This window comes from Takifugu rubripes, chromosome 1 (assembly GCF_901000725.2).
Source record: "Takifugu rubripes chromosome 1, fTakRub1.2, whole genome shotgun sequence".
NCBI lineage: Eukaryota > Metazoa > Chordata > Actinopteri > Tetraodontiformes > Tetraodontidae > Takifugu > Takifugu rubripes.
The window spans coordinates 19,871,198-19,887,645 of NC_042285.1; the positions used below are offsets into that span (position 1 = coordinate 19,871,198).

General features: G+C 47.0%; 1 protein-coding gene across 2 annotated transcripts; it reads left to right on the plus strand.

Annotated features, from left to right (window-relative positions):
• The first annotated feature begins 1,245 nt into the window (after positions 1-1,245).
• On the plus strand, positions 1,246-15,642 carry LOC101075214 (cysteine/serine-rich nuclear protein 3). Of its 2 annotated transcripts, XM_011610202.2 has the most exons (6): positions 1,246-1,545; positions 2,286-2,322; positions 10,876-11,044; positions 13,221-13,480; positions 13,706-14,002; positions 14,087-15,642. In XM_011610202.2, exons 3-6 carry the CDS (start codon positions 10,882-10,884, stop codon positions 15,212-15,214), a joined length of 1,848 nt encoding a protein of 615 aa, XP_011608504.2. In that variant the 5' UTR covers positions 1,246-1,545; positions 2,286-2,322; positions 10,876-10,881; the 3' UTR covers positions 15,215-15,642. The 2 variants fall into 2 exon arrangements, with proteins under 2 accessions (XP_011608504.2, XP_029689435.1); XM_029833575.1 differs by lacking the exons at positions 1,246-1,545; positions 2,286-2,322 and adding an exon at positions 8,124-8,631.
• The last annotated feature ends 806 nt before the right edge of the window (positions 15,643-16,448 follow it).

Genomic DNA, 16,448 nt, shown 5'->3' on the forward strand with positions numbered 1-16,448 from the left:
TCAGCCGCTGGGGGAGTTGATCCCAACAGCGACTGGGCCGGAGGCATGGTGAGGCCCCGGTCAGGGCTGTCCCGTGAGAGCGTGTTTCTTCTGTAACTCATTAAATTGGATTAGGAGTCAAAAGCAGCTGAGTAGAAGTCTTCATGTAGTTGTACCTCATTACCTCGTTACCTTGTTACCTTGTTATCTTGTTATCTTCTTACCGTGGCGTGGAACATCCAAGAGTCATTCCATCTCTACTTCAAGCCGTGTGGCAGTAAGGTGCACTTCACTGAAACAGCACAAGTTTTGAGTTTTTGATGGAAAGTTAGATAGAAACAATTATATTTAAACAATTTAAATATAAATTGGACATTGGACAAACATCGATGGTTTTAAGGTTTTGACGTTTAATAAATATTCCACAACTCTAAAGACAGTATTGTTTTTTAATGAATAATAAATGTGTTATGGTTTAAGTTGCAATGTTATAACCCTTTGCATTTAATTTAAAATAGAATGACCTATAGAAAAACAAAGTCATAAATTATTCTATGAGAAACATTCACCTTGTTTATAATTAAAGATTTACAAAGAAAGTTCAGACTTACGTCAGTAACTTCAACAGTGGAGCGATTGTCTAGCTAAAACCAGTCTTTTCATGTCGGAATCAGTGCTGTTGTTATCTAAAATGATTTTATAAGACGAGTAAAATTAACGGTGAACCTTTAGGTCAAAAGAGAATACAAGTAGTTCACAGATATGACCACTAGATGTCAGACTGCGACACCACAGTAGCTCAAACTTAACGTAGCTTTAGTTTCTGCTCAGAAGTTCAAAATAATTAATACACAAAATGAACCAAATCTCCCGTGCAATATATTCAAACTTAATAAATAAACACCAGCAAAAGATCATTTAAATTTGCTGAAAATATTATACCATTATTCCAAGGGAAATATTGATGACGTTTGAAACCCACACAACACCGCATTAGGGCCGCGCATTTATCTAATCGTCATGGCTACATGTTAAAGGGAGAACAAAATGTATATAAAAGGAGAGAACACGTCCCAGTCAAGGGTAATTAATACCAAATTGTTGCGGATTTTTTTAGTTTTAATCTCTCAGGCTCAGATCCCCCATCCTAAATCCCCATAAATATGCTCAGAAGTGTCTGTGAAGCCCACCGTGTTTGGCAGCAGTGGGCGCACATGACCACACGGCGCGTCAGGCAGCTGCGCTCTGCGCTCCGCTGCTGCTTCATCATGGAACCACGATTGGACGGAGGGAGTCACGTTGTCCGCGGAGCTGTCAGTCTGATGCTGCACCATTGTTCCCCCGGCAGCCGGAAGGAGAGCCTGGCAGAGCAAACTGTTTGATGCGGCAGAATTGTGCCGGTTATTTGAGCTTTTTTTACCGAATCCGGGGCTGATTTTTACCCCGCAGTGACCACTGAACGATTTCAGGAGAGGAGACACCGCGACATGGTCTAAGGTGGAAACTGAGAGAAGCCCGCTGAAAAGGGCGTCATTGATTGTCTGGATGATCATATGGAAATGAATGGTGAGTATGGCAACGATGTGCATGTGGAGCACAGCGGAACTCTTCGGTTTCGCGTCCATTCCTGCTAAAATGTTTCGGCTGTGCAAACCGGGCTCTGAACTCTGTATATAGGGCGTCTGCTGCAACTTTGCCATTTAATGTTAGGCTTTTCCTTTCGACCTCGTATTTTCTTTGTTATTTATTGCTCAACCAGCAAAGGTTTCAACTCTCCATCTGAATGTCTGAAGTACCCCAAAAGCGCCCAGGGATCCAGTGCGGTTGATGTTTAATAAATAAGGTTGCTGACAAGATGTCATGTGTTATTTTTGAGGTCACGCATGTGTGTCATGCATGGAGCCGGCTGGTGCACGGTCAGCTAAGAGCCTCTTACAGACCACAGAGAGAGGAGAGTGTGGCTCCCCACAGAAGCTCCTGCAGACCAGGCAGAGAGAGTCTGTTTGAGCCTCCTGCCTCCCTGGGGGAACCCCCCCCCCAACCCACGCACGCGCGCACGCGCACGCACACACCTCCTTTATTCAACCCCTCCCTACTCTAAAAGAAATGTGTGGCTGACAAAGAGATAGAGATAAAGCCGTCAGTCCTCCACAAATCAATGCGGGTATTGCAAAGTTCCCCCAATCTACTGTTGCGTTAGCAGCAAATTACAGGCGTTATGTCCATGACCACCATCATCATCATCATCATCATCATTGTGATGAGTGAATATAATTAACTTGCACAACTTTGTCTTCTCTTCACAGAGCAGAGGGGGGTCGCTGCGGTCTAATTTCTCTAAAGGTAAGAGCTTCATCTCTTCCACCTCCTCAGAACACACAGTGCTCTCCTCAAAGCCAGATCCACCTTTTAAGGGCTGCAGAACCGCCTCGTTGCCCCCACAAAGGACGCCTGATAACGAGACCTGGTGGGAAGTTCAGGCAGACGATGCTGATTGCAGACGTCCTCCCTGGGTTCCGCAGATATCAGGAATGGTCGAGAGTGAGCCGCGTTGGTTCCAGTCGTTGTTGCCCTGAGAGGTTGGATATTTGGTCTCGAACGCGCAGGTTGTGATGCCTTTCCAGGGCAGTTGTGGACGTCCCTGCAGATAAAAGAGGCGGTCGTGTCCTGGTGTGAACTGTGGGATTTTTTAAAAATACATCATGCGTGAATGTGCCGTTGTCCCTGCCGTGCCTTCTTTATGCCTCCTCTGTCGGGGCTCTTTTGTCAGACCCAGAACGCGGCGAGAAACCGGCCGACAGTCCAACATCATTAACGTGCGAATGCATGCACTCAGGCCGCACGGCCATTTTCATCTCTGTGACTGAGATCTGAAAGGTGAGGAACGAGGAGGTGGGCGGTGTGTGTGTGTGTGTGTGTGCGAGTGTTTGTGTGTCTTTGGGGAATGAGGAGGTGGGGGCTCGCTCTCTTCTTGTGACTGTGTGTTTTTCCTCCTCAATCCATCTGTCTCCTCAAACTATCGGTAGCCGGTCCTCAGAGGAGCAGAATTTAATTAGTACATGTGGTACAGAGTTAAAGGACAATGAAACATTAGGTACACGTATTTACCGCTGAAAAGCAGCGTCTTCTCTCTGAATAAGCGGCTCCTCGGCGCTGATATGCAGCACAGATGGCCGAGGCTTGGTCTCGGTGAATGTGGTCTATCAGAGACGGGCAGGGAAGATGTCGTGGTTAACGGCAGTGAGGAGAGTCGAGCTGTCTGCATGCACGCCCGAATCTGGCTTGATTGATTTTTATAATGGAATTAGGGGAGAAACCGATGCAGATTGCATTAGATGTGAGCCAAACAAAAGGTATAACATACACATGTAAACACGCTGGTGCCTGGATAAAGACACTAAAGCGCTGAGCTTTTTGGTATTTGATAAGTCACGTCGGGATCCTAACAGACAGACTGACTAATGTAGTAGCATGTAATCTAATCTGTGCTGCATTTGTGTGAAAGGCCGTCCCTCTCTGAGGAAGCACAATAATGGAGCTGGAGAGTTGGCAGCAGCAGAACTAAAATCGCTCTGTGAAAGAGGGGTTTGGTGCAGCTCATTACTGTCACTCTGAGCAGGGCAGGAACTCCCGCATGAAGCCCAGGTGACCAGGGGAAATGTGGGAACCACAGCGTAGAAAAGCTGTGGTCCCAGCCCTTTTCCTCAGATGGAGTTCCAAACCTGCCTCGGTTGCCCTCCAGGAAACTCTGCACACTCACGCCGTTGGCGTTTGTTCCTAATTAGCCCGCGCAGGTGAGAAATCCCAAATATTAGCGACGTGTTCAGGGTTTACAGCATGAGCTGAGATGTAGCCGTCAGATTACAGCGCGGCTTCCTGCTTCTCAGCGGGGTTCACGTTTCCAATTTCGAGGCTTTTTGATGCGTCTCTTTTTGTGTCGCTGGCTCCTGCCTGGCTGAGTTCGGGGGCTTTCACGCTTCAGGATCGTCTTCTCTTGAGACGTTGCCATGACACCTTTCTGGAACCTTTTGTCTGTCGGTGGTTAATTACATGTTACAGAACAAAGACATATTTTTGTCTTCCTCACTGAGTTTTAAATGTCAGTTCAGAGCCAGTGTACATGTTCGAAACTCCACACAGCTCAGCAGATGTGGAGCTGACGTGTTTATTAAAATATTAATCAAACTACATATAATTACAGCCCCATCTGCATTGACGAGCAAGCTCTTCTTCAGATTAGTTACTGATGATATCAAACAAAAAATACTTATAAAACAGCACTGAGTGTTCTTTAATGTTTGGTTTCCTACTGTTGTCAATACCAATTGAGTTCTCCTGATTCATAACAACAAAGCTTCTGGTTAATAAAAATGTGAAATTGTCATGAATTATTGCACATTAGCATGTTTGACCATATGTTGGACATGAACACACACCTTTCTGCCACAGCCTGTTGCAGGTCAGTGGTGCATGTGGTGATTCTGAGCTGTCTCCGTCTCATCTGCTGCATAAATACTTGAAAACAGGTGTTAGAACTGATGGAGATGTCGCTGACGGTGGACTTTTTAACCTCTTTGTCTTCATAACTGCAGTGAACATTGTTGAGATCCCTGCTTATTATTGCAGAACGCATGATGCAGGAAACGGAAAGGGCTGTAATCTAATTACAATCATCCTTACAAGAAAGTGTTTCATAGAACCAATTCACTGTAGTTTGATTACGCATAGATCAGGCCTGAAATTTCCAGGATAACGGGTCAAATGTTTTGCACATTGGAAAAAAACCAAAAAAACCCGCAGCTCCCAACACGATGCTGGCTATATATAAATGATGCGGCTCGTCTGCCGAATGTGAACCCCGCATCCCACAGCCTTCCCGGCCTGTGCGAGATGAAAGCCGTCCTGTCTTTGTGAAATGCTTTGGCAGCTCGGTTCCTGCCAGCAAAGCCGGCTCGTGCGAACTTTCCGGTGGCATGGGAAAATGCAGTCATAAATAAAACACGGAGTTCTGAATAATTTAGGGCCACGCTGTGATTGGCGTGAGAGCGGGAACACCTGATTATTGTGCCACCGGAATGACGGCAAATCAAAACACGAGCTGCAATGCGCCGCCTGCTCGTTTGCACGTCTGTTTTGATTCTGACTGCCGGCACCCACAAACAGGGCCTAGATGTTGTGGCGTCGTCACACGTTGGGAGGGAACGGGCACAAAAGTTCGGGTTGGTGTTTGAACCCGCTGGGATTTTTCCCGAGCTAAAGCGGCCGCTCATCCGTGACGCTCCTCATGCTGTCGGGGCTTCACAGGTGGCGTCGGGGGGAGCGTCCCGTCTGGTGGTTAATGAGGAGCCGCGCGTCCTCCATTGTCCTGTTTGGTGGGAGAGCAGATCGATGATTTCCAGCACTCTGCTACTGTAGCTGTGGGAGGGAGGCTGCAGCAGGCATCGCCAGGCTCCTCCGTGTGCTGAGTGCTGAGCAGTGGGCTGCATCCCCCACCCCAACCACCCCCTCTCCTGCCCCCCCTCCTTCTCCTTTCATGTGCATGGAGCAGATCTGTCTGCAGCCTCAGGCAAGTGCAAGTTAACAAATGTACAGAGCCCAAGTGAAGCCTCATTTGCATAAATCTGTAGATGTTGCTACATTTTCTTTACTGGATTCCTTTGTGCTTCACTGCGGAATGTTTTTTTTTTTTTTTGTGCGTGGATTCTGAATAGGACCTGAATTCCGTGTAATTTCCTGTTCATGTGGTTTGTCATCTTGAACTGCTGACCGGGCCTCTCGTTCATGGGGGGGGGGGGGGTTTAATGTGCAGCACCACAAAACCACAATGCAGTTGTTTCCATGGCTGGATGTGTGGCTCCTCCTAAGTGGGGATGCAGATGTTTTATTACATGTGAGTGAGGCCAGGGATCCTCCGCTGACATCATCTATAGCCGTAGATTCATCCAGGCCAAAGCCTCTCCTCGTGGGGGGGTTGGGGGGGTGTCCAGCTGAGACCAAGACTCTGTCTATCTGTTTATCTCCCTCCGCCTGGCACTCTCCCTCCCGCTGAAGGTTGCTGCGTTCAAGTGTGACATCGGTGATGGATGAGTTTGAATGCAACCTCAGAGCGGCGTGCGTGGCCCAGGATCCTCTCTGGTCTTTGTCTGGCGTTCGCACCACCGATCGCATTTTTTTCCCCCACTGCGATCCATTTTCTCATGATCGTGTTCTTCACATTTAAAAAAAAAAAAAACATTTAATGAAAGGATCAGCCATCTGGGCTGGCTAAATGTGTGCTCCATCCCCGTGGAAACGCTGCTACCAGCCATATTGAATATAGCAGAGGCATTTGGCAGACGTCTGGGACAAGGACCGTTTCAGTCCCTACCTACAGATCTCACACATTTACACGTCTGGCAGTGGTTCAAAGAGCTTAACGAAGCGCCTGAAAGAACTTTATCGTCTAAAAAAACAGTTTTATACATCTTTAACTTTAATTACCAATGTGGCTGCATAAAACTGTAACTTTCATGGCACAAGAGACTTGCTGCGGCGACGCGTTTGCTTTAAAGCAACACTTGTGAGGTACGGATTATAATTTGTCTGTGCTGCATGTCCACATTCATTTAATGGTCGGTAGGTAAACACAGATGTTTGTTCTCTATTGTAACCTCTTCCTTGTTTTATGTCACCTGTTTTTATCCTGAAGTGGAGCTACTTAATAATCAGTATAGATATTCCAGTCTGGCCTTTTCTCAGCTTCCTGTTACCGTGTCTACTTCAGTGGGAGATTAGCGAGAACGAACGGTGAGGTTCACGGTTCTCAGACAGGCCGTCGCTGCAGTTAGACGGCCCGACTTGGGGAAAGGGGCAGCTGGTAAATGTGTAGGTGATGGACCAGAATTTCCATCATAAATACAGTGATCGCCCACTTCTGCAAGGTACTGAGACCAATGCACCCGTGCAGATGGTTGAGGGGTTAAACAAGGACGATAAGTGAGGCAGGTTACAAAGATTCAAGCTTGCATAACGCAGACGCAGATTCATGGCCAACGCTGCTGCTGCTCGTGAGATAAAATGTGACAGGACCAGATCATTTGAGCCTTTGGTCAGTAGGCGCTTCTACGTTTGTCCTTAACTGTTTGCAGGAAGGTTGTTGTGCAGCAGGTGAGCTCTCAGAGCATCACACACAGAAACAGTGTTACATCATCAGCATATATTAAGTCACATGCAGGTAACATGCAACACAACAGCTATCATTTGCAGGCAGGTCTGAGCTAACGGGAAGAAGCCTCACCACACCGTCTCCTCGTCTTTCATCAAAATTACGTCACTTTTAAGATTATTCAAATCTTCTCTGGGGGGCATCTCGGTTCTTTTTAAAAAATGAGTGAGGGGAAGCTTAAAAATCAGCCTTTTATTGGCAAAACATGGTCGTGTTTGAAGATTATTACACGCTTGTTTCATGTTCTTCACTGGGAGTTGGGCAGGTCTCCTGCACGTGACCTCAATCAGTCTGAGTATGCAGATGATTGATTTTGGTTTAAATTTGCTGTCTTGTATTAAAATATGAATGTAGGTCACAATGTATGCCAAATGTAACAGCCAACACGCAGCGGGGGTTTAATGTACCTTGGTTGGACCATTAAAGAATGCAGATCAGTTCACCTAATTTCATTAAAGGCTGGAGAATAATCATCATTTAAAAAGCCAATGTAAAAAGTAATTACAATTAAATAAACCTTACAGGTTTGTGACGAAGCTGCTTACAGTAAAAATAATTAATTAAGACCTAAGAAATAGAATTCAGTTTAACCCAAGGATAATGTTTACATTTCTTTCTCTGCTGTAGTAAATGTTCCTTATGGTGCATTGTGATCATTTGTTTTAGGTCTTGTGACCCCTTTTTTTTTTAAATTTAGCAGCAGATTCATAATTTGAAATAATGCCTGCCCATCGCATCTTTCTCATTTTCCTTTCCTTTGGCCCTCTGCCTTTTCTTTCAGCTTTCCCCCCTTCCTCATACCCCTTCACTATTCCCCCCAGGATCTCTGTGCATCCACCCTCTACATCCCCCACCCTCCATCTCCCAGATGCCCCCTCTATTCCATTTCTCAAACATTCCACCTCTCTCTCTCTTTCCCTGCACAGCCTCCTGTATCCCCCCCAGCTCATGTTGGTAAATATATCTGCAGACAGCAGAAGGCTGACTCTCTCCCGCTCTCTTTTTCCTCACCCCCCCCACCTCTCAGACATCCCACCCATGTGATCTCAACAGGCTGCCTCAGTCATGCTCCTGCCTTTCAGCCGGCTGCAGCTAACGAGCCTTTGTGTGAGAGAACTGAAAGAGAGAGGCAACGCGGAAGAGCGGAGAGGAACCCGGTGACAGTCAGGAAGTTAAACTTAGAAAGGCTGTCAGCGTGCCACAGTAAAAGCCACGGTACCCACAGTGTGGCCTTAAAGTGGAAAATTACCAGTCTCGGTCGCACTCCTGCATCCTTTCTTTCCCCCCCGATCCTCGTGGAGCTCAGAGGTCGCTGCAAGTCAGTGGGCTGAAACAGAAAAGGGACCTTTTCATTCATCATTCATGTTCCGCCTCTGTTGATGATGACTGTGAGGCTCTGCTGCTGCCAGGAGAGCTGAAGGGAATCGCGCTCCCGCTGTGGGATACAGGTCAGTCCTTGTCGTGCGGACGGAAACCAAATAAAGTGCAGTGGGGTCACGGCGGGGCTGATGTGTCACGACTGGCTCCAGATGCCACAGGCTGGCCGGCGTCGCCTGGGATGAGCGTTCCGAGCCTCGCGGTGCCACGTCGGTTCATCCTGTTTGTTGAGAAAACTCACAGCTGGCAGGGAGGAGATCTAATGTTATTGGGAATGCAAGTGTGCTCCGGTGCCGCCAGCCCTGTCTGTGGAGGACAGGAGTTGGTCTCCACGGCTGATGTGCGGGGGCAGCGCAGGGAGGGGCTCTCCTGGCTGGCGTCTGCTGCATTATTTTCTCTGGGATTTTCTCTCCATGTTAGTCCTCCCGTGATTAATGTTAAGGCAGTAGTGGAGACAAAGGGGCCGCTGCAGAGGTGCAACGGCTCTTTATTTCATCCCCCCCCCCCCCCCCCGATTACCTGCAGCGCCGTCATTGATGATGTCATCCTTTCAACTTTCCTCGTTTGCTTCGCAGGAGAGGAAAAGCAGTAAATGTGGTGCTGAGATACTGGCTCCAACACCGCCGCTTCTCATGCAGCTCTTGTCAAACGAGAGTGCACTAGTTGAAGGAGTACACTAGGATCTCCATGGTAACGGTTTTTGGCATCAAAGACTAGTGCAGTATCCACCGAAGGTTAAGCTTGCAAATAGGCTCCTAACAATAGTACCTAATTAGGACCCTGGCTGGGAAATGGACTCTGCCTGTGCTGCAAACGCTCAACCACAAAGCAGGATGAGCAGGATGGTGTAACAAATGACACCGTTTCCTTGCAACCTTTTAAACCGGTGTTTTAAACCAAAAGCAGGAAAGGCTTCATGTTGTTGGGTTCATGTTCTCTTTCCCACCTGCTAGATTAAAACCTTCTGCCTCTTTCGCCTCAGTATCATCGGTTCCTTCTGGATTTCCTCCAGACTGAGCTCCCTCTCCTCCGCTCTCTGGAGGACGGCTCGCATTGCTCGGTCCGTAGGTAGACGTGCTGCCCGTGGAGGCCGTCCAAACGCCGGCGGTGCCGTGTCACTGCGCTAAACAAGCGCAGCCTCCTGGAAACAATGACCCCCCCCCACTTCTGGCGACGCCTGCTTCTTGTCCTCCCTGGCAGCATTTGCATCTGTAATGAGTCGATAGCGGAGGCCAGATGAAAATGCCGTGGCTCTCTGTGAATGGAACTCCCCCACAAGCTGCTCTGGCTGACAGAGCGGGGCCAAGACACACGCCATCTTTACCGATCCCTCCTTCCAGCAGAGGAAGCAGTGAGGCGCCAGAGCTCGCTGGTGCCGATTTTAAAATGTGACATAACGAGACGGCTACGATCCAAACAAGCCATCCTTTAAAATCCGAGCACAGACAGGCTTTTCTTCTGGATTTTCTGTGTAACAGTTCCTCTGCAGCAGTTATCAGAGCCGGCGTAATCCTCATTGGTTTCACTGTTGCTGACTGATGAGCTCATTCTTGTTTACTTGTCTAATTGCATCATCATTCAGAGAGGGCTAATGGCCCCTCTCAATTGACATTGAAGTGCTCTGTAACACTTCTGCTACAACAGCCTCCGAGAACTCTTTTAACCTGCAACATTTAGCTCCGGGCCTGGAGCAAGGGTATAATCGATGGGTCCATCCAGTGTTGCTTCATGGCACGTGATGATTAACTGTAGCTGATTACCAGCAACAGTACAGGGTGTTGATGCAGACATCCTTCCGTGTGTTCACCTGAGGCTTCTTCTCCAGTGTGCCTGACCCAGCAGTAGCTCATTACACATGTACAGGGTGTCATCCCTTTCTACTGCCCGATCCCCCCTCCCCTCGCGTCATGTTATGCGTACACATGCGCCCCTAACCCACAACACGTGGTGTCATTTTTGCACTGGTGGATTTATTTCCCCCCCTGTCTCTAATCAAAAACATTTGCAGCAGTTTTATTTCTATGTTTTTTTTAAGAGCTCAGCCTCTCAATCAAAGACAGTGAAATGAACTTCCTGTAAGGCAGATGTAGTGTGTAATTAGCAGCTTTCTCCTTCCATCTCGGCTCCTTTGTGCCAAGGTGATCAATCGCCCAGGGAGCGGCTGGGAGCAGTGGCGTGTGTGTGTGTGTGTGTGTGTAGACCAGAAAAAGGAGGGAGCAGAGAGTCTCTTTGCTAATTGAGTGCACTGAGGATTGTGGAGGCCCTAAACTAGATATTAAATAATGTGTGACCCTTCCTCTGTCTCTGGGTTTCAGGTGGAGATGCGGCGGGCCATGAGTGGAATACTGAAGAGGAAATTTGAGGAGGTGGAAGCCTCCTCGTCCCCGTGCTCCTCCTTGCGGGAGTCTGATGATGAGGTCTCCTGCAGTGAGAGCGGGGATAGCAGCGATAGCGTCAACCCCTCAGCCTCGGGCCCGTTCACCCGTGAGCATCTACCCTGTTTTCCTCCATTCTGACGCCGTGTTCAGGGCTTTAGACAGGAAGGTTCATGTCAATGTTTTCACTGTAGAGAAACAAATATAAATCAGCAAAGCAGAATTATTTTAATGAAAAGGGAGAATAATGAATCAGCTGCTGGTTTTGCTCATGATCATTGCGGGGAAGGTTTGGAAATCAGCGTTTGGGGTGTGTTGAAAGGGATTCTATTTCCCTCTGCTGTGCAGAGCAGAGAAGAAACAAGGAGAGTGTAATAAAGAGGAGGTATGCACCAGCAGCTGCCTCATTATAGCATCAGCATACAGCCCGAGCCAGATGAATGAGCTGATGCAGCCGTGTGTGTGTGTGTGGGTGTGTGTGCATGAATACACGCGCACGCATGCATACACCATTCTCTATGTGCAGTCAATAATTCATCCTTCTTGATTCAAGCTGTTTGCTGTCACTCTGTAAAACAGGTATACAAATATTAGATACAAAGTGGTTTTAGTAAAATATAAAAGACCAAAAAATAAATAAAAAGACATTAAAAAAAATAGGGGTATAAAACCATACTAAAATAAGTGTAACCTCTGTAATTTCACCTTCTTTGTGGTGTCGTTCATAATTTAATCGGTTATTAAATGTCAGCTTTCAGTGTAAAAACAGCCATTTTTATTGCAGGAAATGGCAATAAATGTGCACGTTGACCAGCTTTTAAACATTGACAGTGGTGAGTAAATCACTGTCGAAAGGCTCATGAATGGTTTTGACTCGTGTTGTGTGGGAGCAGTTTGGCCACTTTGGCTTGTTCAAAAATCGCAGATTTCTTTATTTGTCATTTCCACTATAGTGAGTGACGTGTGCGTCGGTGACAGGAGCCCCTCGCTGCAGCCAGACATAAATAGGGTGCTCCGTCCCCAGAGGCCGAGCTCGGCCCCGGTGTCAGCTGCAGCTGCTGGTAGCCAACGGCAACAAGGGAGCCGTGCGTTAGAAGGAAGTCGCTCCTGTCAAGTGACATGTGAGCAAACGGAGACATGAAAAAGCAAAAGTCCGGAGCGGTTTTTACATCCCAAGACAGAGCCGCTCTGATAACAGCTTGCACACTTGAAACCTGCGTGTTTTTTAAATGGATGGGCTTTAATGGAGAGTGATTATGTGGATTATAACATCTGCTGTTTGACGCCTAAAACAAGCCGGCTGCTGTTTGCATTAATGAAGGCGGGTTGTGCTCAGCTCTGACAGCTCTACATCTGCAGTCACATCCATTGTCCTTCTCACGCTGGGTGCAGAGCTGTTACAACCATATGTTTCTATTTGCCGCGCTGCCACTGGGCGAACAGCGGGGAGGTCTGCGGCTCTAAAGTGGCGTTGCTCGTCGGGCAGGGGATTATTTATGCTCCGCCGTCGCCCTGCCCTCCGCTCCGCTGTCTCTGCTTTACAAAGACCCACCGAGGGCTCGCATGTCGTTTTTAAGATGCTCCTCTGAAGCTGTTGTTCAGTGGAAAAGCTGCTGAGGTGAAGGAAAGAACCTCAGCTCAGGTTTCAGACATGTAAGGCCAAAAAAAAAAAAAAAATCTGCAAGTCTGTGTCCCAGCACTTTTATATGGGCTTTACAGTTTTATTGCTCTGCATTTAGTCACAAATACACTTTATAAAACATAAGAATCTGCACATTTATACTGTAGCATCTTTTGGTAGAAGAATACATTCTTCATTTTAAATTTTGCTTATAATAAAACACTATATTTCACAGGGGGTTAAAAGTGGAGAAAATGATTTTCCTAAATCATTTTTGTCAAGTGTTAGAAACATGTTTTTGGTTTTAACTGTTTTAATCGCAATTCCTTTTTATTGTTAGATTTATAAATGATTTTCTCTGAATCTGATATCAGAATGCAAAACGTATCTTTTAAATATGTTTTTAAATGATCAGTTAAAATAAAATATGATTATAGATTATTACGATTTGTGTTTCACCGCTAGGTGTCGCCAAATGCTACACACAAGCCCATTAAATCATTTAATACTCATATAAGACTTTCATTTAGAACCAGATTGTTTTTATCCTTAATAAGGATCTAAACGATTAATTAAGTTTTACATTACAGAGTTGAACGTTCTCACTCCTCATCACACTAAAATCATTAACAACTTGTGACACCTTCCCAACATCTTTTGGCAGCTAACTCGATACTGAAGCGAGAGAAGCGCCTAAGGACCCGGAGGGTGCACTTTGAGAAGGTGACGGTGTACTACTTCAGCCGTCGGCAGGGCTTCACCAGTGTTCCCAGTCAGGGTGGCAGCACACTGGGCATGTCCAACAGGCACAGCTGGATCAGGCAGTACTCTCTGGGTGAGTTTGCTCTGGAGCAGGAGAGAATCCACAGAGACATGCTCAGAGATCACCTAAAGGAGGAGAAGCTCAACTCTGTCAAGCTCAAGGTAAATGCTTTGGATTTTCATCTTTCAGTTTCAAGTATTTTATAGGTATTATGTTAAGTGGATCAAGAATTTAATGGATTTAAATTAAATCTGAAATTATCCGCCGCTCCTTGGAGAAATAATACCTGTGTTTTGACCTTGTTAATGTGCCCGTGGTGTTTCCTTTGTCTGTTCTTTTTCTTACTGATATATGTTTTACAAAAGGCTGGAATTTTCTGTTCCCAGCTAACGAAGAACGGCACAGTGGAGTCTGAGGAGGCCGACACACTGACGGCAGAGGACATCTCCGACGACGACATCGATCTGGACAACACGGAGGTGGACGAGTACTTCTTCCTGCAGCCTCTGACCACCAAAAAGCGCCGAGCGCTGCTCCGATCCTCCGGGGTGAAGAAGATTGACGTGGAAGAGAAGCACGAACTGCGAGCCATCCGCGTGTCCAGGGAAGACTGCGGCTGCGACTGCCGGATATTCTGTGACCCGGAGACGTGTGCCTGCAGCATCGCGGGGATCAAGTGCCAGGTAAACGGTCATAATGTGCACTTGAAGAGAAGGAAACACCTCAGACTTTTGATATGAAGATGAGTAACGTGTGATTATCCGTAGGTCGACCGAATGTCGTTTCCGTGCGGCTGCAGTAAAGAGGGCTGCAGCAATTCCACTGGAAGAGTGGAGTTTAATCCCATCCGTGTGAGGACCCATTTCTTGCACACCATCATGAAGCTGGAGCTGGAGAAGAGCCGTGAGCAGCAGCAGGCGTCTCCCGCCAACAGTTACCACAGTGAGACCAGTGACCTGGAAGGTGGAAGCACGCTGGTTCAGTCCCAGCACAGGTTGGATTACTCCCAGTCAGACGCTGTGCAGCAGACGGCCAGCATGCACATGCAGCACACTGCAGATGCGATGGAGGAGCTGCTGGATGAGGAGGAGGAGGAGGAGGAGGAGGATGATGAAGAAGAAGAGGAGGAAGAAGAGGAAGAGGAGAATGAAGATGATGAGGAGGATGAGGACAGTAGCAGCGTTTGCAGCGGGCTCTCTGACTCCAGCACCCAGAGCTTGGCTAACAGCAACTCAGAGGACGATGAAGAGGACGATGAGGATGAAGAGAAATCTGGGAGCCTCCAGGGTGACATGGCGGCCTCGCCGGTGTCTCACACTGAGGTGGTTTCTTTGTCTTCTGTGCTGTGCTACAGCGATGGCTCGGTGGTCCACGACAACCACGTGAGCGGACACGCCTTCCTGATGAACTCCTCCCCGACTGAGTACTATCAGCTCGGGAACGCCGCGACCGTCTCCAGCGGCCCTCAGCCCGTTAAAGGCTTCGGCGAGGTCTTAGCGTTCCAAGATCCCATCAGCGCCACCAACGGCAGCGCGACCCAGGGAACCTTCGGCCTGTCCGCCGAGCAGTACACAAACTACTCTAACCAGGCCGAGGAACATTACCCAGCCGGTCATCACTTCACTCTGAGCGGCAGCGCTCCCGCCAACACGCTGACCTGCTACGGATCGGACCAGGCGAAGGTGCTGGCGGAGCAGCCGGACAACCAAACCCAGACGCAGTTTGAAAACTACCTGAACAATAACACGGCCAGTCCGTACAGCAGCCACGGCTCACGCGTGGCAGCGGAGCAGCCCCCGCAGGAGCCCGACGCTGCCAGACATTCTGACCTGAGCTTACTAGCAAACGCTAACCTGCCTTTACCCGACCATTGTCCTGAGGTCACGGCCATCTAACAGGTCTTTTTAGGTGTTCTTTCCTTCTCGACCAGAACCTGAACTTGAGATGAAGAGCATCATGGCCTTTTTTTTGCATCATTTGATCTTAAATGAAAGTAATTAAAAGCCAGATCTATCGTAAAAATATCCTGAGATTGATAAAAGTATTCCTGGTGGGTCTGTCCACCACAGCGGGTGAGGGAGGGGCGCTTTAAATATTTGTTATGTATTGTATTTAATGTACCTGTAATTCCAAATGTTCTAGTTTGAAGCAGACGCTGAACTGTAGATGGAACTTTTCTATGTCTATGGTATCAAATGTGCAAAAAGGTTTACTGTTGCTTTATTTCTTGTTTCTGAAACGCATCTGTACGAATATTCTACATGTTTTGATAATACGCATGCCCCTTTCCTTTATTTTTTTTGCAAATCTCAGTAAGAAAAAAGGAAAAAAAGGTTTTATATATTTAAAAATGTTACATAAAAAACATTTCTTTTCATTAGGTTCATGATTTTTTTTAAAAATCCCTAAATGGCATTGGAAAAAGACTAAATGTGATTTTCTGGGACATTAATAAGATTACAAATCCACAATGTTAGCTGTTTGCACTTATGGGTGGCGTCCAGTAGCATGCAGTCGGATTTAACTGGAAAATACTTGAAGGGTGGAAGAAATACAGACCCTCGCTAATATTTATTTATTTATTTATTGATGTAGATTGTTTAAGGAGGGCCATTAAAAAAGGTGTTTTGGAATAAAGGAGCACTTTTACTAAATAATTCTCAGAAGATGATGTCAGTCAAACCTTCATCCCTCACCAGTAATGTGCCAGTATGTGATCAAACTGACTGGTTAGTGGATCCTGCTCAGGAATGTTGTCAAAGCAACATTTCAGTGTCTGGTGATTAAATATTCTTCGTTTCCGTGCATCCGGGAAGGATGGCTGTCCGTTCTGTTGGACCGTTGGGTGCAGTGGAGCCAGGGGTTTTCCAGTGCTGTAGCCTTGCAATGATGATCCTCAGTAAAATGGGCTGCGTTTTCTTTGGGAGTCGATATGTGAAGGAAACTAATATTCATGTTCGACAATCAGATCTGATTATTAGTCGCTACATTAACAGCTTCACTTTCCAAATCCTCTGAGCTGGTTAAAAAAAAGGGAGGAAGAAGTGACAACTGTAATTGTCTTTTTCACTCATCTTTAATGAGGAATTGACGAGCAGTTGCAGATATTTAGACAACCGTGTGGCTGAA